A 25,105-nucleotide genomic window follows, 5' to 3' on the forward strand; every position below is an offset into this window, starting at 1 on the left:
GGGGGATGAGGCTTAGGGGGTGAAGCGGAGTGGGTACGGACTCCATTGCTCTTGTACTTGTCTCTGATTCATGTGATTCAGGACACTCCCATCCTTATACCCCACCCTCTCCCTGCTGCCTCCCCTTGGGTTTCCCCCAGCTCCGGGTGGGGGGGGGGCTCAGCCAGGCGGTGTCAAAGCCTGGAGCTTTCCCCTGGTGGGGGCAATGCTTCCCCGGTGGCAGGGGCTGCTCTGCTTCTGGGGCACACAGCTGCCCCGGCTCTGCTTCCTGGCGCTGTGTTGAGCCTCAGAGGCACCTCTCTGCCTTCCTCCAGCCCAGTCTCAGGGGCATTTTATCCCCTTCAGCTGAGCGTTGGGGCACAAGGAGAGAGGCTGCCTGAGGGGCAGAGCTGGGGAAGCCCTGGCTGCAGCTGAGGGATGGGCAGAGAAAGCTCCTGTTCCCCCCCAGGGCCGCCGCTGCCCTGGCCTGCGGTGGGGAAGCTGCTGATCTTCCAGCACCTGGCACTGCTGTGCCCCCCACCTGCTACCATCCCTCCTCATCCTCAGCTCCCCTGAGGGCAGATCTGCTGTGGATTTGGAGCAGGGGGAGAAGAAAAGATGCACACAGAGTTCAGGGTCTGTTATTTATTTACATAAAAACACTGACTAGTGCCACCGTTCCACCTCTGAGCAAACAGCAGCTGCCTGGGCAGGCCAGGCTGTGTTTGCAGCCCTGTGTACTGTGAGACACCCCCCCCTGCTTCTCCCTGGGGGCTGCACGCTCCAGCTGCCCTGACTGCAAGGCTGGGGGCCAGGTGAGGGAGCAGGAGGAGCAGCCACAGAGACACTGAAAGTGGCTCCCAGGTCCTCTTGTCCTCATCTGTTACAGTGCTGGTGGCAGCTCCTGTCACTGCCTGGTTGCCCCCTTCCTTCTGCCCCATATCAAGTGAGCTAAAAATAAACCCCTACACCCACATGCAACGAGGAACCCCACAAGGTGCAGCCGTGGTGGTGGCAGGACGGGTGCTGCAGGGTGTGCGCCCGCAGACCCTGCTGGGCTCGGGACATGGCTCTGTGGCGGGCATGGGTCTGCTCCAGAGCTGCGAGCCAGCTGCGGCCTGGTAACAAACTCCTCTACTCTACAGCGCTGGGGCAGGTAGCGATGTGCCGGATGCATTTTTTCGCTAGCAGTTTGCCAGGTGGGCGAGGAACTGCCAGGGGCTTTCCTTCCCCGAAAGAGCCTCAGCAGGGGCTGGGAGGAGGTGCATGCAGCTGGAGCAGCCACGGCCACCAGACGCTGGTGGCTGCTCTGGCAGGACGGAGGTGCTGATCAAGGGTGTGGTGCTGCTGCCATTTTCCCCCCACTACGCCTCAGAGGCAGCTCTGCCTGTGTCTCCTGAGGAAGGGGATTTGCCTACAGGCCATGAACCACGCTGAAACCTGGCATGCGTGGCACTGCCTTCTCTGTCTCTTCAGCACTGACCCACCATTGGGCCCCATCCTAAAAGTGCCACAGGGGCTGTGCTGCCTCCCCTGTGTGTGCTCTGGGCTGCTCAGGTCCCCCTTCCCCTCCTGGGGGGCAGCTGCCCCTCCTGCCTGCAGCAGCTCCCTGCAGGGCAGTGAGGGGTGGGCACCTCCAGCAGCTGCTCCTCTTCCCCAGGTGGCTCCAGGCGAGAGAGCCCTCACTGGTGACCTGGAGGGTAAGGGGGTGCAGAGGGATGCTCCCTCCCCCCAAACACACACACTCCTGTGCACTGCAGGGCAGCCTCCCCCCCCCCCCCCCCCGAGCAGCTGAGGCCTGAGCCGACCTCCCCTGTGCACCCAGGCCAGCATCGCCCATCCGACCATTCACAGCGAGGGCTGGAGCTCGGGGAAGGTGGGCGCAGTGCCAAGCAGGAGGGAGCCAGGGGATACACACATACACACCACTGGAGGTTAAGCGAAAGAGTGTTGGACACGCATAGACTAGGACGGCAGCGGGAGAGGGGCTGGTGTCATTCCAGCGGTTCGGGCTCCCGGGATGCTGTTAGCACATGCGCTTGTACGTGTAGATATAGGCCTTGCAGTTGGGACACGTGTGTGTCACATCCTTGAAGTCATCGAACAGGCAGGGGATCAGGCAGCAGCAGAGATCACACCTGGAGCACAGGAAGAGGCAGAGTGCTGTGAGCTCAGGCAGCCCCTGGGCACAGGGAGAAAGCGGGGGGGTGTACACGTGGGGTTCACTCTGGGGCATGGGCAAGAGAGGGGAGTCCTGGGAGCCAACTGCACCCCCTGCTGCTGCAAAGGGCGGCACAAAGCACCCTGCCCTTTGGGGTGGGCTACAACGGTAAGAGCTTCATTAGTAGGCTGATGCGCACCTTGCAGAGGGAAGGGACAGCTTGGTGAGACGCATGCAAGCACTGAGGCCTGACCTACCGCCACTGCTGGGGCAGGGGGCTAGGACAAGCGCCCCCCCGCCGCCCCTCCTGCAGCCCCCACTGCTGCCAGCCCTTGGCCGCAAGGAGAGCCTGCAGCTCCCTGCAGCGCCGCGGGTGCTGGGCTGGGGGACAGACAGCACCTGCTCTGTTGCCAGGGTCTACAGTGGGCCTTTGGAGGTGGCACCTTCCCCTCCCCTGGCAGGAACCCAGGTGTCCAGGCACCGTCACCCCAGGAACCCATCTGCTGTCCCAGTAACACCTCAGTGCCAAGACTTCCCCCATGCCCACCATCTCGGCTAAGGCCACCAGTGTTGGGGCTACCAGGACCAGGGCTGAGCGACCACCATCACCGCGGGGCTGCTGGTAGCAGGGAGGCCCCAGCACCTACCCCACAAAGCAGCAGAAGAAGCCAAGAAGGAAGCTCATGAGCCCAATCTCATAGGTGATCTTGGTGGTGATGGCTTGCTGGCAGTGGGGACACACCGTCTGCACGGGGGCGCCCTGGAAGATCTCTCCCTGCAGCACTGTCACTGTGGTTGCAGCCCCCGACGGGACGAGCACCGTCGCTGTGTGGCCACCAGGAGAGGGGTAGTGGCCTGGGGGAGGGTAGTAGCCCATGGCAGGGTGAGGACCTGGGGGAGGGTAGTAACCTGCTGGGAATGAGAAACATGCACAGGTGAACATCGTCGCATGTGGCAGAAGAGGCCAGATCCTCACTGGGGGCTGCTGCCACACCACCACCTTGACTTGGGGCCAACCCTGCTGCAGGCACTGCGTCCCCAGCCCACCCCGAGGAACCTCCCTGCAAGCCCCCAATGGCAGCCCCAACCCCATTGTGTCCCCCTCCCCCCCTCCCTGGGGCACCTTGCAGTACTCACCAGGTGGCACGTAGGGCCCAGAGCTGTCTGTGGGCATGTGGGGGGGCACGAACCCTGGCTGCGACGGCGGCTCATATGGGGGGGGCCCAAATTCAGGAGGGGGGATGGGAACCCCCTGGGGCTGTCCCACGACTGGGGCGACGCCATCTGTAAGGAAACACAGAGTTAGCTGCCAGGGCAGGAGGTGGTGGAGATGGTGGGCTCGGCTGAGCGGTCTGGGGGTTAGCCCCAGCAGGGAAAGGGGACATCAGATGGGGTGGCCCCCCCTGCTCCCACCCCACTTCACCCCAGGCCTCATCCTCTGCATCACAAGCAGCCCAAATTCACCCCACATTACCCACAGCAGCGAGCAGACCCAGGTTATGAGCAGGGAGTGCTCTCTGCTCTCGTCACTGCCCCTGGGACCTCCTGCCTCCCTGGAGCGTGATACCGTGACAGATGGAGACGGGCATCACACCACACTCCCCATTACACTGCACACCACAGAGCAGAGCACTGAGGAGAGGCCATGGCCAGGGCGCTGCCAGGGAAACCACGCTCACCCTCCTCCTGCCCACTCAGCAATGTCACCCCAACACCCCAGAGCCGCTAGGACCCCCAATACCTGCTGCGGGGGGTGGGCCATGCTTCTCTTCTATCAGCGGTGCTGAAGGGCCTCCTGGGTAGGGTGGCGGAGGGTCATTGGACATGGCTCAAGGCAGCCCTGCAAGGACAGAAGCTTTTAGAAGAGCCACCAGCCTTTGGCTGCGCACAGGCACCCGCCCGGAGCTGCGCAGTGCTTGGGGAACAAGGTGACAGGTAACGGAGGGGTCCGGGGCTGGTGCCACCACTGCACTGGCTCAGCTCCGCCACGGGGAGACAAATGGCTGTGGCCCCAAAGCTGGATGGGCTTCGACCCAGGCAGCAAATCCAAGGTGCAACATCTTCCCGCTGGCTCCACAAGTCTTCCCTGGTAAGGCCCACATGTGGGGCACAGCAGCTCCTCAGTGCGGCTCAGCTGTGTGGCCCACATGGTGGGCAGTACTGGGCTGGAAGCCGCTCTGCCAAGCTCCTCAGCTGCAGTGTTATAGGACCAAAGACGGGGAAGAGCTGCCCACAGCCCCCAACTCCACCCAGCTGTGTGACATGCAACACTGTGCCAAGAGGATGGCACAACCCCCTGAACCTGAAGCACAAACTCTGGGGCGGAGGGTGAAAACCTACAGAGAGCATCTCTAAACACTCTCAAGTGAGTTAAGGTAAGACCATCTTTAACTGCTGAAGACATCATTTTACCTGGGATAAATTTTACCTGTCCTCTTCCTTGCAGCAAGGAGCTCAGAGGCTGTGACAGAGCTGAGAAAAACAATTCTTCTGAGCTGTGTAGGTTGGAAGCCGGCTTACTCCACCGAACCTGAGTGAAAGGAGACAGTGAGTGAGTTACAGAGGCGGAGAGGAGCCACTGCTCCAGCGCTGCCTTGGCCACCACGCCAAACCCCCTCCCCTCCGTGGTGCAGGCATGGGGAGAGTGGCTCTGGGCAGGAACCTCCCCACGTGTGCCCCCTCGCTGGCCAGCACGAAGACTCTCGTCCCTGGCACATGGGGCTTGCTCTGAACACCAAGGAAGCGCAACAGCATCAAGAAACCCGATTTCCCTGTTTACTCTGGCTCAGTTATATCTGATAGGACGTGACTAAATTGGGAAATACAAATGAAAGGCTGTTCACTCGGTGCTTGGGAAGGCTGCCAACAGGCATGGGACGTGGTGACATTGCTGTCAGAGCCCAGGGAGCAGTGCTAGGAGCTCCCCCTGGGGTCTGAGCAGCTATTTGACCCCCCCTCATCCTTTGTCCCCAAAAGGCCAGGAGCAAGTGTGGTCCTGCTTGTCCCATTCCCCTTGGTGTCCTGCTCTCCTGAGGCAGGTCAGCACGCTGCAAGGACGGTGATTTCTCAGCCGGTCCCACTCCAGCAGCTCCCAACTGAGCAGGAAAAATGCACCGAGGCTACAACCAGCCTGCAAAAATCCCACAGGCACAACCAGGGCAGCTCTGCACCCCAAGAGATGGCCAAAGCAGGTGCTGCTGCCACATCCCCACCCCCTCAGCAAGGCTGCCCGGAGCCCTGGCGAGGTACGAATCACTCGCTCAGCCCCAGAGAGCTCGGGGCCAAGGGGTGCCAGAGCAGGGCCAAGATGGGCAGCACCCTGCTGGGGTCACTGCTTTGGGAGGAGAGGCTCCCTCTGGCCCTGGCACCAATGCCACATGCTGGACAACCCGCCCAGGGCACACCAACCTCCTTGGCATGGCACAGCATGGCACAAGCCTCCATGGGCACTGGGCCAGGCAGCGAGCACTGCCCATCCTGCCTGCATTGCAGGTGTGCCCCAAGAGGTGCCTGTGACACGGCCACCTCCATCTGTGGCTGCTGGGTTAAGCGAAACCAAGGCCTCAGCAAGCACGGGAAGGATGACCCATCCCTCCCCGAGCTGCTTGGCTTCGCTTTATTCCACTCCTGTTATTCTAGCTCAGGCTCCCTGCCTCCGAGCAGCCTCCTGCAAGGTGCCAGGCAATCTAATCAGGTCACAAGTCTGCAGAGGAGCACAGTTACCCGTTGCTGATCACCCTGAGAGGAGCAAAGCCTGGACCAGCATAGGGTCTCCCCAGGATGACTGTATTTACTAGTAATTTTCACCCCCAAGGTCTTAAGCCATATGTTACAGACACACAGTTTCAAAGTGTAATACAAGGGTGGCTGGGGGTCATCTTCCTCCTGCTTTTCTCTCCCATTTCTTCCTTAAGAGCCAGGGGAAGGAGAGCCGGCCTGTGCAGTCAGTATGCCAGAGCTGCCGTAGCACAGAGCGCTTCCAGGCGGAGGAAAGCACCCGAAGTGCAGCGCACTGCAGAGCCCTCCTTCTCCTTCAATGACCTACAAAGCTACAAATTGGGCCACACTCTTTTTAGCTTCACTGGGGATGTAGAGAAAAGGAGGACTTATTCTTTTGAAGGTAGCCAACCAACCCACCCTGCGCACCCCGGAGCTTCAGACCTTCCTGTCCCTGTGCCTGCAGGGCTCCTGGATGAGCCCAGCCCAACCCGAGCATCCCCAAGTCTCTACCTGGGGACACCGCCTGCCAGGCAGCTTTCCTTGCCCTCGCAGGCCAGCTGAGCCCAAGGCGTTCGTAATGTAACAGATCTCCTCCCATTACTGCTCAGATGCTGCCTTCCCGTAATGGAACATCTTTCAACACACCCCAGCACTATTCCCCCCATCATCAAAGCAGCTGGCGAGAAAACTCGGAAGACGAGGAGACCAAGAGGCAATCCCACCCACGTGCTCTGCCAGCCGATCTAGAAACACCTGTCAGATGAAGTAACAGCCCCAGATTGAGCCAGCAATTAATCCTGCCACCTTGACCAGTAGGAAAACGCAGCCACAACTGCAACGGCCAGTGAATCTCAGAGCCACGCGTGCACTGGGATGAAGGAAGCTGCAGGGGCCGCAGAGCTGTTCTGTTCATACTTGGCAGACTCAGTCACTCTTAATGCGATATTCTGCTTATTAAGAGAGATCCCTAAAGAGCAAGATGTTGTCTGCGTGCCCTTCCCGGGAGGAAAAGCAAGCCTGTTGCTTTTAAGCCTCTTAGAAGCTCTTTCTCCTGTGCTTTCTTTTATCTTAACGTGAGAAGCACAAAACCCACTCCAGCCTGTTTCCTCCAGAGAGCTCCATGGGGAGCTGGAGGGCACAGAGCTCCTCCTCCATGCTGGGTCAGCGCTGGACAGGAGGTAGCCCAGAACATCACTCACCGCCCTGGCACGGACAACCCTGCAGTATTCCCCCTCAAAAGCAACCACGGCTGAAGCAAAGCAACCCAGATCCTCCCCCTCATAAGGCAGGGCAGAGGCAACCTCGCTCTCAGGAGGCAGCTGGCGGCACCCCTGCAAAGAGGCAGAGTTTCCCTCAGCAGCACCCACTCAGCACAGGAAAGCGGGAAGCCCCGAGTGTGCCCCTGCCAGGACAGCCCTTCTGGGCTGAAGCAGGTTGACGGTACAGGCACAGGCAGGTGAGCTGGGAAGATCCAGCCTTTAAACAAAAGCATAGCAGTACTTTGCATCCAAATATGATTCCCAGAATCATGCGAAAAGGGCTCTTGCTGCTGGTCGTTTCTGGTTTTACCCACTAGCTTTTGGTGATGTTGACTTACTTTGCTCCCTCTGCCTTTCAAAAGAGAAACGAGACTTCCCCTGCCCACGGCACTGCCACAGAGAGATGGACTTGGAGTCTGGTGGCAGCTCACAGCAGTGACTTCACGGTGCACCCTTCCCAGGGAGGACAGCCCTGGCAGGCTGCACCGTGCCCCAGGATCTCCAGCCACCCACACCAGCACAACGAGCCATTCTGCCAGTACACTACAAAGCTGTCCCACGTTAACCATGCTGGTTTATTACGGCTGAACCACCAGTGCATTTCTGTGTTGTGAAAACAGCTTAGATCAAACTAGCTGTTCTCACATGGGAAGAAACGTTCCCAAAGACTGCAGAAATTGCATCCACACTCGGACTTACTGAAACAACCGTGCTCATAGACCAGCTGAAAACCTAGGGGAAAAAAATAAGAGCTTTACAAAAAATGTAGGCTAAGTTTACCGGGCTTAACTTCAAGATCTGATGGAATCACCAACGTCTAGTGCAAGTCCTTTGGGAGCAAGGACCCATTGCAGGATCATAAGACTCAAAAGGAGTTGGTTAGCAGTAAAAGGATGGACAGAGAAGTTGCTATTTCCAGCTAAAAATGCAGATTAGTTCTTAACTGGAAGAACAGCTTTTACTGGCTCCTCTACTTTAAACTAACAACAAAAGATGAACCCACCACGCAATTACTGCAAACACTGTTCCTGTTAAACACAGGAGACAAGCAAAGGGCCCCTGTGGGCTGGCAGTGTGACAAACCAAGCAGAACAAGGATCAGAGGACAGAGGGGACCCGCTGGATCGGCCCACCCGTCTTTTTCTCTCTGGGGACAACACCCCAAAACCTCCCCTTCACGTGCATTGGCTGCCCTGCTCCTGCTATTCTTGTGGGAAGCCTGTTTCAGGCCCCCCACTGCTCTGACAGCCTTACAGTTTCTAGTTTATTTGTAGCCGGATTACACCCATCTGCTCTAGAGCCTGAAGTTCCCTTCGCTCTCTGTTTTCTGCAAAGAGCCATCGTACTCTGACTTGGACTTTGTTTTGCTAGGCTGAACACACCGAGCTCCGGCAGGGTATTTCTGCGCTGTGTCTCCCCAAAGTCTGGAGTGGCTGCTGCAGCAACCCGAAGCTGTGCAATGGCAAGCATCGCCCGTGCTGGCACGCTCTCTGGCACGTGCTGCTGCAGCATGGACGGCACAGCGAGCTGTGGCTGGCCGAGCTGCTCCAGCCAGATTCACCTGCCGGGCCCACGCATGCACCCAGTCACTCCTCGTCCTCCCTCCCTTGCCATCTCGGAGCTTGTGGCCTTCATGGATTGCTTGGATTCAGTGTGGACGTGAGGGACTAAACCACAGCTGCGTGGGAGTCCACACAGAGGCTAGGCCGGAAATTTGCTAATGGAAACAAAAGAGAAAAGATCCCAGATTCCCACCACCTGCCGGGGCACAGCAGCGTGACAGACACAACCAGGAGAGCACGACTCCATCGCAGCCCCGAGGCCAGAAAGGGCCTGGCCCACCCCAGCCACAGCTTCGATCCATGGACTCTCCCCTACAGCTGGCTCTGTGCCTCCTGGTTCACCCAAGGTCTCATTTCAGGCAGCTTTTGGGCAAGGAGAAGAATGAACAGCAGGTCTCTGGATCCCCCCAGACCAGGGCTTAACTCCCAGCCCTGAGAGGTCTGTCTGAGGTTTCTCTACAGCAGTGACCACAGCCAAAGAGCCAGTGGGGCAGCACGCATCCCTGCATGCAGAAACACAAGGCTTTCTAATCCACCTCCTTCCCATGCTCAGCAACCCCAGCTCTAATTAGGGATCGATACCCCAAAGCTCACAGTTCCCATTACACATCCAAAACTGGTGACCACAAAGCTCTCCCAGCTGCTCAGAGCAGCAATGTGTGGATGTGTTAGGGTCCAGTGCTCCCCACTGGCTGTATTTCCCTCTGCTACATCACACAGGATCACTGCGGAAACACTTTGGGATTCAAACATGGCAAGAGGAAAGATCTGCCCATCCGATCTGCTCTCCAAACAGGTACGGCGGGCACCATTTGCCAAAAACAATTGAGCCGTGGCATGCAGTGGGACCAGGGAACACCACACCACCAAAACAGGTCCTAGCTGAACGTATTCTAACACACCATGAAATAGATAATGCCACGAAGAGGACAGTCACAGATAATTCCTGCACTGCTTGGAGATTCAAAGATTTGGTTCCTTAAGGCTGTCCTTCCCCAGCGGCAGCCGTGTGCGCTTCAGGCTGCTTCCTCCTGGACAAAATCACCAAGGGAGAGACAAATCTGAGAAGGACGGAGCAGATTGCTGGCAAGTCCAACTCACGTGCAAACCCTGATGGTGCAGCGCTGGCCCCATGCAGCTCTGAGTCAGCCTCACAGCGCAGCTGAGATCCACTCCCACGAGCAGAAACACGGCCTGTGTTGTCCTTGCTCCTCCTGCATCGCATAACTGGAGACCCACGGTGATTCGGATTTGTTTTGCCTATGTGAGTAGTGGCTCCAGCCACTGAGACAGGAAGCAGCGTTTGCTCATACTCAAGCACATTCAGTGATGTTAGCACTTCAAAAGCTGCTACTGCACGGTTTTGGAGCTCTTCCTCCCCCCAAAATAACTTCCAATATTTAGAAAAGGAAAAAATCACACTAAAATTAAATTAATAAATAAGAGAAAAGGATATGACCACTTCCAGCTTTGTTGCTCATCAGACACAAATTTCAGCTTCCAGGCTTTTATAAATACATCTTTAAAAGCAAAGTCAAGAGCTCCAAAGAAGGCGGGCTCCCTTGCTAAGGCCAGCCTCCTTCCTTTTTTAAAAGGAACAGCCGTTGTGGCCAATACCACCCCAGCTGGTGGTCCCAGGAAAGCTACCTGTGTGTCCTGGGATTCTACCTGCTCCAGAAACGGGGAAATACTGAGACTAGGAAGGCAGACAAATATGCTAAGTATGAGCACAAAAGGCAGATCAGATGCTGGCAAAATGTTATTTGGCTGAAAGCCCCCTTTAAAAGGGCTTTAGCGGTAGCAAGAAGAGATTGAACCGAGAGGGGTCGGATGAGAGGTGGCCAGAGCCATGCCCTGACTGTGGCAATCACAATTGCCCTCCTCCACAATGGCATTTCTGAACAGCATCTCCGAAGCCCAGCCTGGACCTGCTCTGCAGCGTGCTCTCTGCGTTCCACCTGTGCCACAGAGCAAGCCAGGGTTGCTGCCCTCTCCACGCACATGCCTACTCACACGCTCGCACAGAGCTTGCAGGGATGTGGCTCAACTCCCACTGCTCCTGAAAGCACTACACGCAATCCACGGCGGACAGCTCTTACCTTGAAAGGTAGCAAAAATCCCTGCTGAAAAAGCAACTTCAGTTGTTACTTCTGCCTGGTTTTTATGCGGAGCAAAGAAAAGAGACGTTTTCCCTGTGAGCGAGCCAAACTTCCGCCTCAGCCTTGCCTCTTCCCATGCGCATTTGCTGCCTCCAGCCTGCTCACCATCTCCCCAGAGCCAGGAGGGAAGGAATAAACAGCAGAGAGTGCTGCAGCCTCATTTAGAAAGAGCATGCCCCGGCAATCCTTGACCAGGCGGCATTTACCCCCTTCCTTTACCCCGCTGCTAACCCTAGCAGCACCTCCTCAACTCATCGTCCAGGTCCTGGGCAAGACAGCAAGAGGGTGCATGCCTACAACACACTCGCGCACGGCGCAGATGGAAATCTAAGTTAAGGACTAACAGAAAGGTCTGTTCTTTTTCGGAGAGACTCAGCTGCATTTCCCCAAGTGCAAGCCCTGCACCTCCAGCATCGCTGCCAGGGAGGGCAAACCCACCGTGCAGAAACAGCCAGGCTGCTCGCAGAACAGCAGATTTCTCCCACACTTCTGCAGTCAGATTTCAGCTGCAGAAAACTGTTACTTCCAGGAGGATCAGGCTCTTCCTTCAGTGCGGGCACGGAGAGCTCTGCTGGCAAAGCAGGACAGAAGCAGTCCTTTAAAACAAAGGACTGCCGGAGGAGAAGGTTATTCACCATTCAATCTGGATATGTCAGACGTCCGAAGTTCCCCGCTCTGCTCTACAGTACGCGAATCTCTGGAGGAGCATCCTCGTTGGAGTCATTTACCTTGGGACCTCAAACATGTCATTTGACCTTCTGTGTGCCACCGTAACCCAGTAGGCAAACCAACCAAGAGCAGGATCCTCGCTGGAAGCCAGGTGCTGTGTCCAAAGCAAGATTTCTCAGGGTATTAAATCCAAAGCACAATCAGATAATCTCCACAATGCAGCCGAGGCTCAGCTGTCCTCAGCCAGAGACTCAAATTACTGCTTCGCGCAGCAACTCTGTATGGATATTAGGAAAACAGGACACAAAATCCCCCTGCTTAAGACAAGGATGATTTATCTGCAACACCCACAAAGGGTTATGTGCAGGAGGAGCCTTTGTCAGGACCTGCTGCCGCCTCTGGGATTCTCTCCAGTGCTATTTGACTCCAGATGGGCTGACCAAGTGTTTGTTGGCTCTCCACACCCAGGCTGCAGAAACAGCATTGCCAAAACCTGGTTAACCTGAACATTTAAAGAAAAACCAGCCGAAATGAAAAGAATGAACTGGGGTAGCTCTTTGCTCTCTGCCGCAGGCTCCCAAGCTGCAGCACACAGCTGTGGGAAACATCACACGTCTGCAGAGCTCACCGTGCTGGCGGTGACATCCGACAAGAGCCAAGAGGGGCTGCAGGGGAGCCTGTGAGCTATCAGCGCGGAGAGGCCACTACCCCACACTTCAAAACTGAACCCCAGCCCTTACACATTTAGGGGCATCGGGAAGGCTCAGGCGTGCACAGAGCGCTCTGCACCACCAGGGCAGCTGAACTCAGCCCCCAAAAGATAGTTTTGTGAACGCAGAGCAAGCACAGAGCACGCTGCAGCCAAAGCTGCCTTGCAGGCTGATACTGGCCCTGGAAAACACACTCCCTCCCACTCAGGAGGTGCTTTCTGTTCACACCTTGCCAGCTGGTGACCTGGCCTCATGAGAGCAGACAGGCTACAATACAGCAGGTGTTCTCCTGGATGCAAAGATGTGATTTAAAAGAAACTAACCTGAGTTCCTCAGCACCCTAGCAACCTGCTCCAGAGAGTCAGATGACAAAAGAAAGGTGCCGCAAGCCAAATCTCTGGGGAACCAGAGAGCTTTTCCGTGATACTTTCACTGAAGATCACAAACAGTCCAAGCCAACACTTGATAACATCCATGGGAAAGCACCCAGTGGTATCAGCAGCTGGAGTCCTGTGCATCTACTTAATTTTTCCCCTGAGAGGATAAATACTGCATGACATCATCCATTTGATATCTAGTTAATTATGTTAATAACATAACCTGCAATAATCTAGAGCAACTAAAGCCAAGATCTACTCCAACACTAGTGTTTTAATGTAACACCAAACTTAACTGTGCCACAAGACTAGTTGTTTGTTTAAACAAACAAAAAAACCCATCTCAAAAAGCTTAACAGCAAGCAGAAGTCCCAGAGGAAATCGGGCAGAAGCTCCGCAGTTTCTTGCATTAAAGACAGTCACGGGTCCGAAGCTGACCTCTGATGGCAGCCCATAACAGACACATAAGGACGAGTTCGGCAGCAAGCGAAGGCAGAATGACCCCCCATCAGCCCCTCCCACTCCCAGCACTCGGGGTTGTAGAGATTAGACAGCCTGGAGTTCCTCCACGGACCACCCTAATTCCTTTACAGCCCACCAGCTCGCTGAGCGCTGCCACAGACGGCAGTGGCGAGTTTTGCCCCTCAGTTACCTACAAGAAAAAGTGTCTCCTGCCTGCCCATTTCAACGGCAACCCCAGCTCTCACACAGAGAAGATGAATACAGGATGATTACCCACTACAACTCACAGCACAACTCAGGATTTTATAATTTCCTTTCCAAAACTACACTAAAAATATTTTATTCCTTTATGCACCCCATTTTTTCATTACTCCCTCATTCTATAGGTTTTTGAGAGAAAGTCAAATAATACAGCTACGTCGTCTCTGAATCAAACTGATTAGATGTGTGACTCCCATTAAATAACACAGTAAGCTCCAAGGGAGGAGGAAATTAGAGTCATAGAGGATCAGCACTTTTGTGGAGATGTAGCCACATTTCAGTTTCAGAATTAATCAGAGCCCAAGAGCCTATTCAGAATTCCCTTGCAGATTTTGCAACACAATGAAATAATTTTGACTACAGTGGTGGTGATTCCAGATCCATTTTCCTTCCAAGCGATATACAAAACATATGTCATGGTACTGATGTTTTCTTATCCGAGGCATAGCACCAGCTTGCTATAGGACTGACTCCAGCCTCCAGCAACATTAGCGTTTTCTGTCCTCACAGATACCCCTGCCTTGGCGCCAGAGAAGCTGCTGACATTTACATTTAACAGGTACAGTGTCACCTTGCTTGCTTTTTTTTTTCCTGAGGACTAGGGAGAAGCGCTCTATGTCACTCCATTTTATTTAAGGCCATGGCTCCCTCTTTGCAAAGAAGTGTTGTTTGGGGTTAAGCAGGAGTGTGTGTGTGTAAAGTCTGAGATCTCTCCTGAGTCCTACTGCCAACGAGGAGGACACATGCACCTCCAGAGACACATGCACTGGAGGAACTCCTCCGTGCTGAGACCACTCATAGTATCACACTCACCTTCTTACTCCCATGGCATGACCAGACCTTCCCGTTTCCAGACCAGGACCTCTCTCAGGGTGGCCCAGGACCCTGCTAGCATGGGGCTCGCTCGTCCCATGGCGTCCCATGACAGGAGGAGGGTACCCCACACTCCCCTGCTCCCAAGCCCAGCTCATCTGGGCTGCTCAAGGACTGATGACAATGTCCCAGCTCACAGAGGGGATTAACCCCCTGGGTTAATCAACAGCCACCGAGTGTGCTCAGTGCTGGGTCATCTCCAGCAGCACGGCGGTGGCTCAGAGGGAGCACTGCGACGCACCCCTGAGTCACACTCTGCTCCCGCCGGGCCCATTTCTGCCTCCAGTTCCAGCCAGACTCGGCTAGTCTGCACTGACTTCCTGGTCCATGGCATTCATTTTTACTCCAAAGCATTTCATGACTTTGGTTTCAGTTTGCAGCACCAAGTTCCTGCCAACTCCTTTGTAACACCTTCCCCAAAACTCTGTTGCTATCTGCTAAACAAAGCCACCTACCAAGCTGCTACATATATGTCCCTCAAATCACCCAAAAAGCTGCTTCCCCATGAGCCTAATTTGCCACTACTGCTTGCTCGGAGGCAACGCGCAGCAGTTCTGCCAGGGGAGAAAACAAAGCCACATCGTTAGCCTGCCTCACTTAAATGTAAGCAGATCTGACAAGAACACTGACCAACATACAAATCAGCTAGCCAAATTCAGCAACACGTGCAATCGGGCACACAGAGCCCTTTCCCTTTGAAAACAAGAGTGAAGAAATTATGCCCTCGTACCTCTCCAGGCCACAGCTCCAGGCACCGTCCCAGTTTTGGCATGCGTGGGACATCACCTGGACACGAGCAGCACCAACTCCAGAACCGCAGACAAAGCAAGCAGAAGACCTCTCGCTGAAAAACGAGACACAGGAGATGGATTCGAAGCATCCCTAATACGCAGCAGCGCATCCGCTCAAGTCTCCACTCTAAGCTTTTCTAAACCCTTTCCCTGCCTCTCTGTCCAGGCGACACCTCACTGCTTTACTGTTAAATTAAAAGCATCACTGGTCAGAGGGTTTCCAACAGTCCTAAGGCTGGGTCACTGCTCTCACAGCAGGGGACGAGACAGGGAAAATTCAAATGCATTATACCAAGATGTCCTCAGGGCAGGTAAATAGCTCAGCTGCTCTGGAGGATTCAGGACTGAAACGCCCTCCTGAGCCTGATGGAGACAGAGCAGCTCCCACAGCTACAACACTAAACAAGCTGGGAACTGTTTTCCCTCTCATCAGAATAGCCCAGCAGCCAGCTCAAAACTGAGCTCCCACCGCGCTAACGCCTCCTGAACCATGGCACCCAAGAGGCAGTCTGAAAGCCTGAGCACGGTCCAATAACGGCACTTGTAGCTTGAACCCGTGAACTTTGGGGGAACCTCCATTCCCAACAGGCAAATGTGCTCCAGGTAAGATCTCTGTGGAAGAGCTAAACAAGCCCAGGAGAAAAGCTTTTTTAATGACAATGGAAATGGTTTTCAGTCCCACCTTCACCCTCTTGCTCAAAGACCACGTTAAGATTTTGGAGGAGCTGAATGGTCACAGCAGAGCAGGTGGGAAGAGCAAGTTGAGCCTTCAGCACGCAACCACACCTCCTGCGAGCACTTCCTTATATACCATAAAGCAGCATAAAGGCACTAAGTTAATTGGAAGACAAACTGTACATGCCTTTAAGAATAGAGCTGCACACACACACTAGCAACAGCTATTTATCCAGTGGTCAGTTAAAAACACAAGCCCAAAGGAGTCGGCAACAGTACAGAAATCCCACCACGACCGCTCTCCTCCACTCTCTGTTCTAGTCTTTGTCCTTCCTTCCAATGTAGGGCTCCAACACTCTCCTTCTGCCACGTGTTGGGTGACCGGGACCCCTGAGGATCACAAAAGCATCCCAGGTTGAAGAGTTACTGCAGCAGAGGTACAGCGCTGGCTTTGGCCCATGGTTTCCTCCCAAAATGATGCTGCGCGGAACTCCAGGGGTTCCTCTGCCTCTTAAAAAGGTAGCCTGCTACTTATTTGGAGAAACAATCAATACAATGCAATGGACTGATTTTCATTCATCACCAGCCAGAAATCTAATCTCAAGTTAACAGCGCGACCCTGAACACAGATACCGCATCTATCGTTTAAGTTATCTGCTGTGGATGGAGCATGAGTGGATATTACAGCCGCAGTGAGCAGGGCTGCCTACATCACAACGATTAATTTATTCTCAGAAAGGCTAATTTAATCTGGCAGTGAATGTTCTCAAAGCCTCCTTGCACAGAAAAGCTTTTATCTTGGTTGGCTTAACAACAACACAGCATATCCAAAAACGTGGAGGGATGCTAAAGAAGAACACTACCCTTGTGTTTTGAGTCCTCTAGTACTTTTGTTTGAGAAATTTCTCCTGGTAACCACAGACTTTGAGAAAATACAGAGTGCCTCTGGTTTTTTTAAAAAGCCAACTGTGTTTTCAAGGCAAAATATACAACAGCTCAGGCTACTTCCCCCTCACGTACAACTGTGTCTTGACAGAAAGAGCTGTGCTCTTAATAAAACTAGAACCCAGCAAAGATTGTTTAGTATTAGACACCACGTTCACTTCCAACTGCTCATCTGCACAGCAAGAGTGGCAGCCAGCACGCCTGGCCTGGGGTGTACTACCTGCCGCTGGAAGGTGACTTTCCCCAGCCCACACTACAGAGGAATAAACTTGTGGAGAAATTCAAAAGCCCTCCATGTTAAGAAGCTACGTAGCTGCATCATGAAGCATTTCAGAGTGAGCATCCTTCAAATTTCCAGCCTCTGCCATCTGTAGGGGGGCAGTAACTAATTAAGCAATCAGAAAGCTTTTTTTCACTGTTTTTAAATTCCAGTTCCTATTTTCCCCCTTACTTGTGAAAGTATGCACAGAGGCAGCATCCATCCAAAGTCACGCTTTGCCATTGGAACTGGAGTGTGCTGTCTCAGCTCTGCAGTGAGAGTCACTGTATCACCCATGTCATATGGACACGGCATGAAGAAGTGGTCCTCACCTGGATCTATCCCTTGCAAGGTAGATCACTGGAGAGCCAAGCACTGTCCTTGGAACAAGAAGGGCTAAAACAAGGAATTTTAAAGCATTACGATAGAGCCGAACCAGGATAACCCTCCATGCTCTTATGAGTGTCATCATCGTTCTGCTGCAGAAGAAAAGCCAGTTTCTGTGCAAGAATCACAGCCTGGATCATGCCTGAGAGGGCTCCTTTGGTACAAGGGCAAGAACATGTCGCAGATGACATCCAACAATTTAGGATGATTCAGTAATTCGGGAACAAGGAAAAAATCAGAGGAAAGCTGAACATTAAGTCAGGCCATAGGAGAAAAAAAAAAAAACAACACAACACTCCCCTTGTTCCTATCTGTCAGGAACCGCTGTCCCAAGAATAGCCTATTCAGAAATCAGGAAACTCGGAGAGCAGCAGGGAAGGGCTGAGTCATGGCCATTTGAAAAAAAACAAACACATACAAAAAAAAAAAAAAACTCAAAACAAACCCAAAACAAAACAACCCAAAAGGGAGGGAAAGAAAACGTGGTCAGCAGCTGTTCTGGGTCTTGGAGATATGAATAAGCCAATCCAGAACTTATTAGCCAATCTTTAATTTTAAAAGCTCTGCAAGCACATGGTACTGCCATAAAAAGCAGTCCACCCTCCCTCTGCTCCTGGGAGGCAAATTTAGCTCTGGCTGAATCAGGCAAAGTTGGTGGTGCTTCCCGGCACCCAGCCTCTTGACGCAACACACGCTCAGCCATGCATGGCTACCAGGACACAAACTGGTCCCCGTTTATGCCCTGATCTTTGCCTTTATTTGTGCCTCTACAGCATTAGCAGCCCAATATCACAAAGATTTACAGGCTGGACAAAAGCTTTCCAGAAGGGGAAGTACAGTCCATTTCAGGGATGCTATTAGCAGAGGGTGGGGAGACGTTTCCCGTACCCACACTGGAAGGGCACGAGGTAAAGTACGACTTGGACGGGTTTCCTACAACTCTCTGCAAATGGCCGAGCAGAAGACAAGTGCTCCCATCTCGCAGCCAGCCTCAGCGCTGCCCGTCTGGCCCCCAGCAAGGCCAGGCTACGGTTAAGTTTTGCTCAAGTCTTCCCACGTGACAATCTTTGTTCCGTGACCTAAATGAAATCAATTTTACAATAATTCTCCCCGGGACAGTAATCTTATTCACTCACCCATAATCTAAAAGATTATACCCGCTCTCCAGCTGTGGGGCTCTGGGAGGAAGCACCAGGGATTTCTGAGCAATGAGGGCTTATTTTTAATACAATTCCTCGGCTACCCCTCACAAACTAGGGAGGGGGCTGTATCTTTTCAATCAAATAACTGTGCTTCAAACATGTTTGGCAAAAAAACCCCTCCAATTCATTTTATCTTGCACCGTGAGGTTCTGCCAGATTAAAAATACAAAGGTAAGAAGTGGGAAGACCCTCCGAGTCCATCCCTGCAGGGAGTGGGCTGACTGTGCCTGCTGTCCCCAACTCTGGCAGATAACATGTACTCACGTGTAACCATGCCTCAGCCACCACGTCTTGTCTCGGTAAAAGACTCAATTGTCAAATGACGTAAGTCAGGGCTTCCTTTGTAAAGATAAGTGCAGTAGATACCATTTTGGGACATCAGTGCTCACAAAAACAATATTGGCTGAGATCTGGAGTGAGGCGGGAAGCGTACTGTGTCTACACACGCAGCCCAAGAGCAAGAGAGAGCAAGCCTCTGTGCTTTTCCTTTTCACATCTGCAAAGTCCTTTTAGCCTGAGAGTGAGCTGTATTTTTGGTTTGTTTTGTTTTTCCAGGGAGCCAGTATAAACCATGGGGGAGCTCAGAAAGCCTAACTTACCCCTCTGCAGCAGTCAGAGCCTCTCCCTGCAGCCCACACAGGTCCTCAAGCCTCCCATAACTCGTCCCAGGCAGGGCAGGGGGAGGCACCCTGCTGAGAAGGCAGCTCCCACAGACCCAACCTCTTCCCAGTAGCACCAGGACTTGCTGGGATAACTACAACACAAGGCCTTCGCACATTGACCCAGCCTTGACTCTAACTCCCAGAAGGAGAGCTCAAGGAAACTGTCCCAAAGCAAACAGGCTCTCATGGTTCAAATTGTAAGTAAAATAATTCTTTTTCTCTGCGACCGTGCAATGCAACAAGTAAATAAAGATGAAACATAGCTAGAGCATGGGATGTGCATGCACCACGGTAAGATGCAATGGGTGGAATTTACAATTGTAAAATGGAACGCAAGACAAAACTGTGTGTAACCTTGAAGTTAGAATGCTCCTTCCAAAACCACATCTGCCAAAACTAGGTAATAGGTAGCCAGCCTGTTAGGGCAAGGTAGAGAAGATTTTCTTTCTAAATGCCGAGACTGGGTATCAAAGAAGGTTTGGGGACACTGACACCTCAAGGATTGGAAGGCCGGGGTGAGACAATCCCTCTCGAGCCTCAACTGCTGCCTGCTGAGGAACGTCGATGCATCGTATTTAACCTAAACTCAGCAAAGGGAAATTTTGACTATAGGCTAGCCTCTCTTTCAGCCACCTCTCCACCTATATGTTTGTGATATACACGTTGGCTTTATGCACGTGGATGGTTTTTTTCTGTTTGTCCGTGCACGCATAGGAGTTAAAAGTGGTATCTGTCAGCTCATTAAAGTTGCCCGCTATTAAGAGATTCCTGATTCCAGTAACCAGAGACCTGTGTATGAGTGTGTGCGCTTATATGCTTTGCTCATACGTATATGTATTAATTTGAAATATATGCTTTTGCTCATATGTATATGTATTGATTTGGGATACCTTGTAGTTAGTTAGTTTGAATCTTGCCATCTTCAAATCCGTAATTAAGTCACTGTTCAATGATTTTGTTAAATCACTTTGTAAACCCCTAAATCGGTTAATGATTAAGTGCTGCTAAAATTCAACCTCTTGATCTGCCTCAAATCACTAATAAATTTTGAGTCGCTGCTAAATCATAAACATTTCCATCTGTGACAGACATACACAATAGCGAATGTCTACCTGCACACTGGTTCAAGGCAGAGGGACCACCATCTCAGCACAAACACTTTATCTTAAATTCTCTTAATCTATACGAGATCTGGGTATTATTCTGCTTTCTTATGTATAAAGGAGGCAAAGGAAACATAACTGTTACTAATGCAGTTACCTTACTAATTACAATAGGTAATAGAGAAGTATATTACTTAATTTGCACAGGAAGACCCAGCTCATTTCTTCATTCTCTGATCATCTCAGGTTTCAATTGTGCAAAGAAGTACAAAGTCGAACACACACGGCTGTCAGCTGTTCTTCACAGTTCCTAAGATGCTAATTACATTGCCATCTTTTGGGGTTATTGTATTTTCTCACTCTAAATTCAGGCCTGCTAAGAGAGTTCGGATTAGATAGCTGCACTAAAGTGGGGCCTCACAGGGGAAATGTGCAGCATGAAGCAGCTTCCTTCCTACCTCCATCCTCTACCCAGACCTATGACCAGCACAGGCCTGCTGTACTCCCTGGGCTCTCAAACAGCCCTTTTTCACCACCACAAACACAACAAATTTTAGACTGCAGCCACCAGGCAGCTCTGAATGAATGAGCCCAAAGTAAAACGGTAACAGCAGCCAAGAGTTTCCCCAAGCGTTTCATGCCAGAAGTAAAAACTGCGCTCCCCCTGACTCAGATATTTTATACTGTTGAGAAAATGGATTGTGGTTTCCTACGGCATCTGTTCTAATTGCGTTCCCTTTGATCAGAGAAGGAGATACGTCCTTTGCAGACCATGCGAAGATCTGATACTGCTTATGAAAATCGCACTGCTTCTCCCCAGTTGCAAGACAGATACTGAGTGCCGATCGGGAACCACATCCCAAGGCAGAAGTTGCTCATCATGTGTTTTTTGAAGGAAAAAAAGGTACATACACATCTGTGTCTGCTAACTTCTGTGCTCAGGTGCCTTGCTCTGAAATCTTCAGGAGAGTCAATCGGTTTCAGGCTAGAGTACTTTGCCTACATAACAGCTGCAAAATCAGGTCCTGGAAGTAAAACCAACCAAAAACCTCCAACAACTTGCAGAACAACTGAAGTTCCCACTACAAACCATCACTTTTACTGTATCGGGGAGAGGGAAGAGTTTTGTGGAATTAAAATCTCTCCTCTTAGAACATCATTGACGGCTGCTAAGAACCATGAGGCATATCAGCATCTATTTGTTGTTTTCCAACTGTCCTGTCCTCCCTGTTTTCAGCAGCTTTGAACAGACCAGTCTGGGAGAACACCTTCTCATCGCAGTTTGATGAGAAGTTGACATACCTGTCTCAAAGTTCAAAGATATAGTCAGTCCTGCTGCCTTTGTTAGTATTTTAAACTCCATATTATGCAAATACTATTTGCTCCTTGTCTCACCTGGCAGCCACAAATCTTTTCCTCGGCTTGGTGCAAAACTGAGTAAATGTGAGCCTGCACACAGAAAAACTATCACAGTACAGACGGTACATTCAGCACACGTACAGAGCCATGGTAATACCAGCAAAAGTGATGCACAGTCCCATTGCAGACCCTACAAAAAACGCTATTAAAAAGAATTTAAAATAACTTAGCTTCTTTCAATATAGGATATTCTTTCCTGATTAAAGCAATTATTAGAAATCAAATACAATGGCTTTACAATGCTACCATAAACAGATGTAGAACACCTAATTTCATACTTCTCTTTACCCTTAAGCAAAAAAATGGACTTGGTTCGGAGCAGATACTAGAATATCTCCTTCCAAAACCACTCGTCCTCACACTGGAAGATGTCTGCATCAACCATATCCTTTAAATACAAGTATTTATTTGCTAAATTCACATCTGAAGGGGGAAAAAAAATAATCTTTTACATAATAAAGTTACTTTCATCCCTTCTCTCGTTACGTTAGTGAGTAGCACTGGCACTGGGAACACTTCTGCAGATGACAACACTGTGCCAAGGACCCAAAACCCCCTGAAACACATACCGTGTGGGTGTGGTGGACAGGCTCTAGTCTGGCCCCTGGCTGAATGCCCTTCAGCTACAGGAGCGCATTAGCTGCGCTCCCAGAGTGCATCTGCCAGTTGTGCTTCATCCAGAAGGAAAGCTTTGCATCACGGCATGATTTCCCATGCACAGAAAGCATGGCTGATTAGGAAGCGAGCTTCAAAAACATGCTCATAAACCAAAACAAGGTGCTAAGGGAGACACCCTCCCTCCTTTCATAACAGCAGCTGAGACAGAGCTCCAATCAGAACAGACACAGGAGGAACTTCATTTCAGAAATGAATCTCAGGTGCAGGACCTGTTGAGGGAACACAACAAGAAATTCAGCGTGGTATTGCATCTTCTTAGGAAGGGCTCAGGTTCCGAAAGAGAAGCTCCCTCTCTGTTAACTGTCCCAGTCCAGTGACACTTGTGATACTCAGCATATGAACATGTACATGCTCTCTCCCAGCATCTCTTAGAGCGCAGCTCCAAGCAGATGCAGCCACTGCAGCCCCACCACCAAGAGCAGCTGAGGAAGACTTGGGCATATTTCCTCCACTTGGCATCACTCAGAGGACATCTGGGCCCTTGTTACAGCCTCAGCCCCCATCTGCGCGCAAGCCACACCACTGGACAGCCTCGTATCAGTTCCTAAAGTCACTGCCTCCCTACTCCAAGGAGGAATTCTTTCCTCGCATAATGCCTAAGAAAAACAGAGCAGGTACATGGCTAAATGCTTCCGGGGATTTCCTGGGGCACATGGACATCGTTACAACATTTAGACAGAGAAGCCTTTGGGAAAGGGAAGTTGTCAGCCTGAGCTTTCCACGCTGACATGAGTTTTGTTTAGTTCCTAAAAATGAATGAATGACATACTATGGTTATATATTACGCTACCTAATACTCGCTCTAGTTTCCCCTACTGCCTGTTCCAGTCACACACTCCGGAAAGCAGAAGGGCCCCTGCTGAAACGAAAGCCCCATTTCAAGCTCACTGGTTGAAAGGGAACAAACAGGAGGATATCTTGCATAGTCACAAAGCGTTTCTCAGCAAGTTTTACACACAGCCCCAAACGACTATTAATTATCATTTAAAACATTTCTATTTAAAATCATTGTGCCTGACCTAGTCTACCACCCGATATTTTAGGCTCAGCCTGGAACGTGACAACCACCGCGCACCTCACCAGTTCTCACTGGTGTGCGGACACTGTCTCTGAGCAATTTTTCCAGTGATGCCTTGGGCCAAGGGGCACACACCTACGCTTGCAGTGACTTGGAGAAGTTTAACCTTGAGCATGACTCCTGCGGACGATCCAGATGATGCCGGCATGGCGGTGTCCATCCCAGCCTGCCTGTTCCCGCTCCCCTGCACGGCCCTGGGGCTGTTCCCAGGGTCCCAAGCCCCATCCCTCCATTTGGCAGCAATCACAAGCCCCTGTGCTTTTCAGAGAGCAACTGTACACTGCCCTAACAGCTCCTACCCTTTTGCCTCTCCAGTCCCCTCGGGAGGCAGAACCAAGATCTCACCACTATAATGGTTACAGACCTCCAAGCCTCCCGCTAACATTTATTCATTGGTATTTGTTGTTGTGCTGAGCTACCCATTAGCTGAATGAGCTCGCCTCCTTTTACGGGGTTCACACTGCCAATGTGCTGATGGCCAATATTCCCATCATTATGATTTCTCCTCCTGCTTGCCAAGACATCCAAGCTTCTTTCAGCTCCTCTAAAACAGGCTCGCCATTCCTGATCACTGAACGGGCAGTTCCAGCCTAAGCTCATCTCTCTGGAGCACAGAATGACTGGAAACACACACACTTGTGGCCTAGGCCTGGCTCCCTCTGGCCGGGTAACGGATCATATTTGCTCTTCTCACAGCTGTGCCCTGCTGGCAGCTCCCAGCCATCCTCTCCGCAAGCCGGCACCACCTCGGCTGGCCTGGAGCGCTCGCCTTACAGCGGAAAGTCTTTCCCCAAGTACACGACCTCGCTTTCCATACGATTAAATTTCATCCCGTGCCCGCTGCTCCGGCCCTCCTCGGTCCTCCCGTCCCAACCCTTCCCTGCACTGCTGAGGGTACAAAGCTGAAGCTTTTTAAGATTTTAGCAGCACTATGTGGCTGCTGCGGACACCCCAGGGCTGCCTCCCCGGCCCCCCAGCCCCCATCACCATCTATCCATACCTCTTCTCCCCGGGACGTGCCGCTCCGCAGCAAACGCTCGGGCCACCGAGCCCTTCCCTCTGCCTGGAGAAGCGCGGTCCTCCCTCAAAGACTTAACCAGGGATTTATTTTCATCCCTTTTTTTCTTATCGGCGGCGGATTTTGCTGGACTTCTCCGGCGTTTCCCACCTTCCCCCCGCCCCCCGTGCTCAGTGTCCCCACGCCTCCAGCTGGCCTCGCTGCCGGCAGGCCGCCGCGGCCTGCCCGGGGCTGGGAGGGTGGACACCGGCCCCACCGGGCCTCCCTGCCTCCCTCCCTCCCTCCCTCCCTCGCCCGGCCCCACCACTCCCCAGGGCCCTGCGCCCGACCCCCGCCTCGACCTCTCGGGAAGGAACCTACCGGCTGCCGGCTCCCGGCGGCGGCTCCGGCACCTGCCGGCTCCGGGGCGGGGCGAGGCGGGGCGGGCGGTGCCGTGGCGGGGCGGGCCTAGGCCGTGCTCTCACAGCCGGGGGCCGCGGCCTGCTCCCCCCGCCGGGCCGGGGCCTGCTTCACCTCGCCGGGCCGCACCAGGCCGGGGCCTGGGCCTGCTTCCCCCCCCCGGTACGCACTGGGCCGGGCCGGGGCCTGCTCCCTTCGCCCGGCCGCACCAGGCCGGGGCCTGGGCCTGGGCCTGGGCCTGGGCCTGCTTCCCCGCCCCCGGTACGCACTGGGCCGGGCCGGGGCCTGCTCCCTTCG

The 25,105-nt window shown here is 52.8% G+C and overlaps 1 protein-coding gene across 5 annotated transcripts; it reads right to left on the reverse strand.

The window, feature by feature from the left end:
- Positions 1-617: 617 nt before the first annotated feature.
- On the reverse strand, positions 618-24,863 carry CDIP1 (cell death inducing p53 target 1). 5 transcript variants are annotated; one of them, XM_082490310.1, is made up of 6 exons: positions 24,770-24,863; positions 4,569-4,670; positions 3,882-3,980; positions 3,278-3,424; positions 2,788-3,049; positions 618-2,117 (listed from the first exon to the last, which is right to left on the reverse strand). In XM_082490310.1, the coding sequence occupies exons 3-6, from the start codon at positions 3,964-3,966 to the stop codon at positions 2,006-2,008; spliced, it is 606 nt and encodes a 201-aa protein (XP_082346436.1). In that variant the 5' UTR covers positions 3,967-3,980; positions 4,569-4,670; positions 24,770-24,863; the 3' UTR covers positions 618-2,005. The 5 variants fall into 5 exon arrangements, with proteins under 5 accessions (XP_082346436.1, XP_082346432.1, XP_082346434.1 ...); XM_082490306.1 differs by having other exon boundaries at positions 2,788-3,052; XM_082490308.1 differs by having other exon boundaries at positions 2,788-3,052; positions 4,553-4,670.
- Between the last annotated feature and the right edge of the window lie 242 nt (positions 24,864-25,105).

Source organism: Vanellus vanellus (assembly GCF_965231255.1).
Source record: "Vanellus vanellus genome assembly, chromosome: 14".
In the NCBI taxonomy this organism is placed as follows: domain Eukaryota; kingdom Metazoa; phylum Chordata; class Aves; order Charadriiformes; family Charadriidae; genus Vanellus; species Vanellus vanellus.

Bases quoted from the DNA above. Each gene is read 5' to 3' on its own strand.
- CDIP1 (XM_082490306.1), bottom strand. From the start codon at position 3,966: ATGTCCAATGACCCTCCGCCACCCTACCCAGGAGGCCCTTCAGCACCG. The intron at 3,425-3,881 runs GTATTGGGGGTC...GTTTCCTTACAG, and splicing joins TGGCCCACCCCCCGCAGCAG to ATGGCGTCGCCCCAGTCGTG. The intron at 2,118-2,787 runs GTAGGTGCTGGG...CCTGTGCTCCAG, and splicing joins TTCTTCTGCTGCTTTGTGGG to GTGTGATCTCTGCTGCTGCC.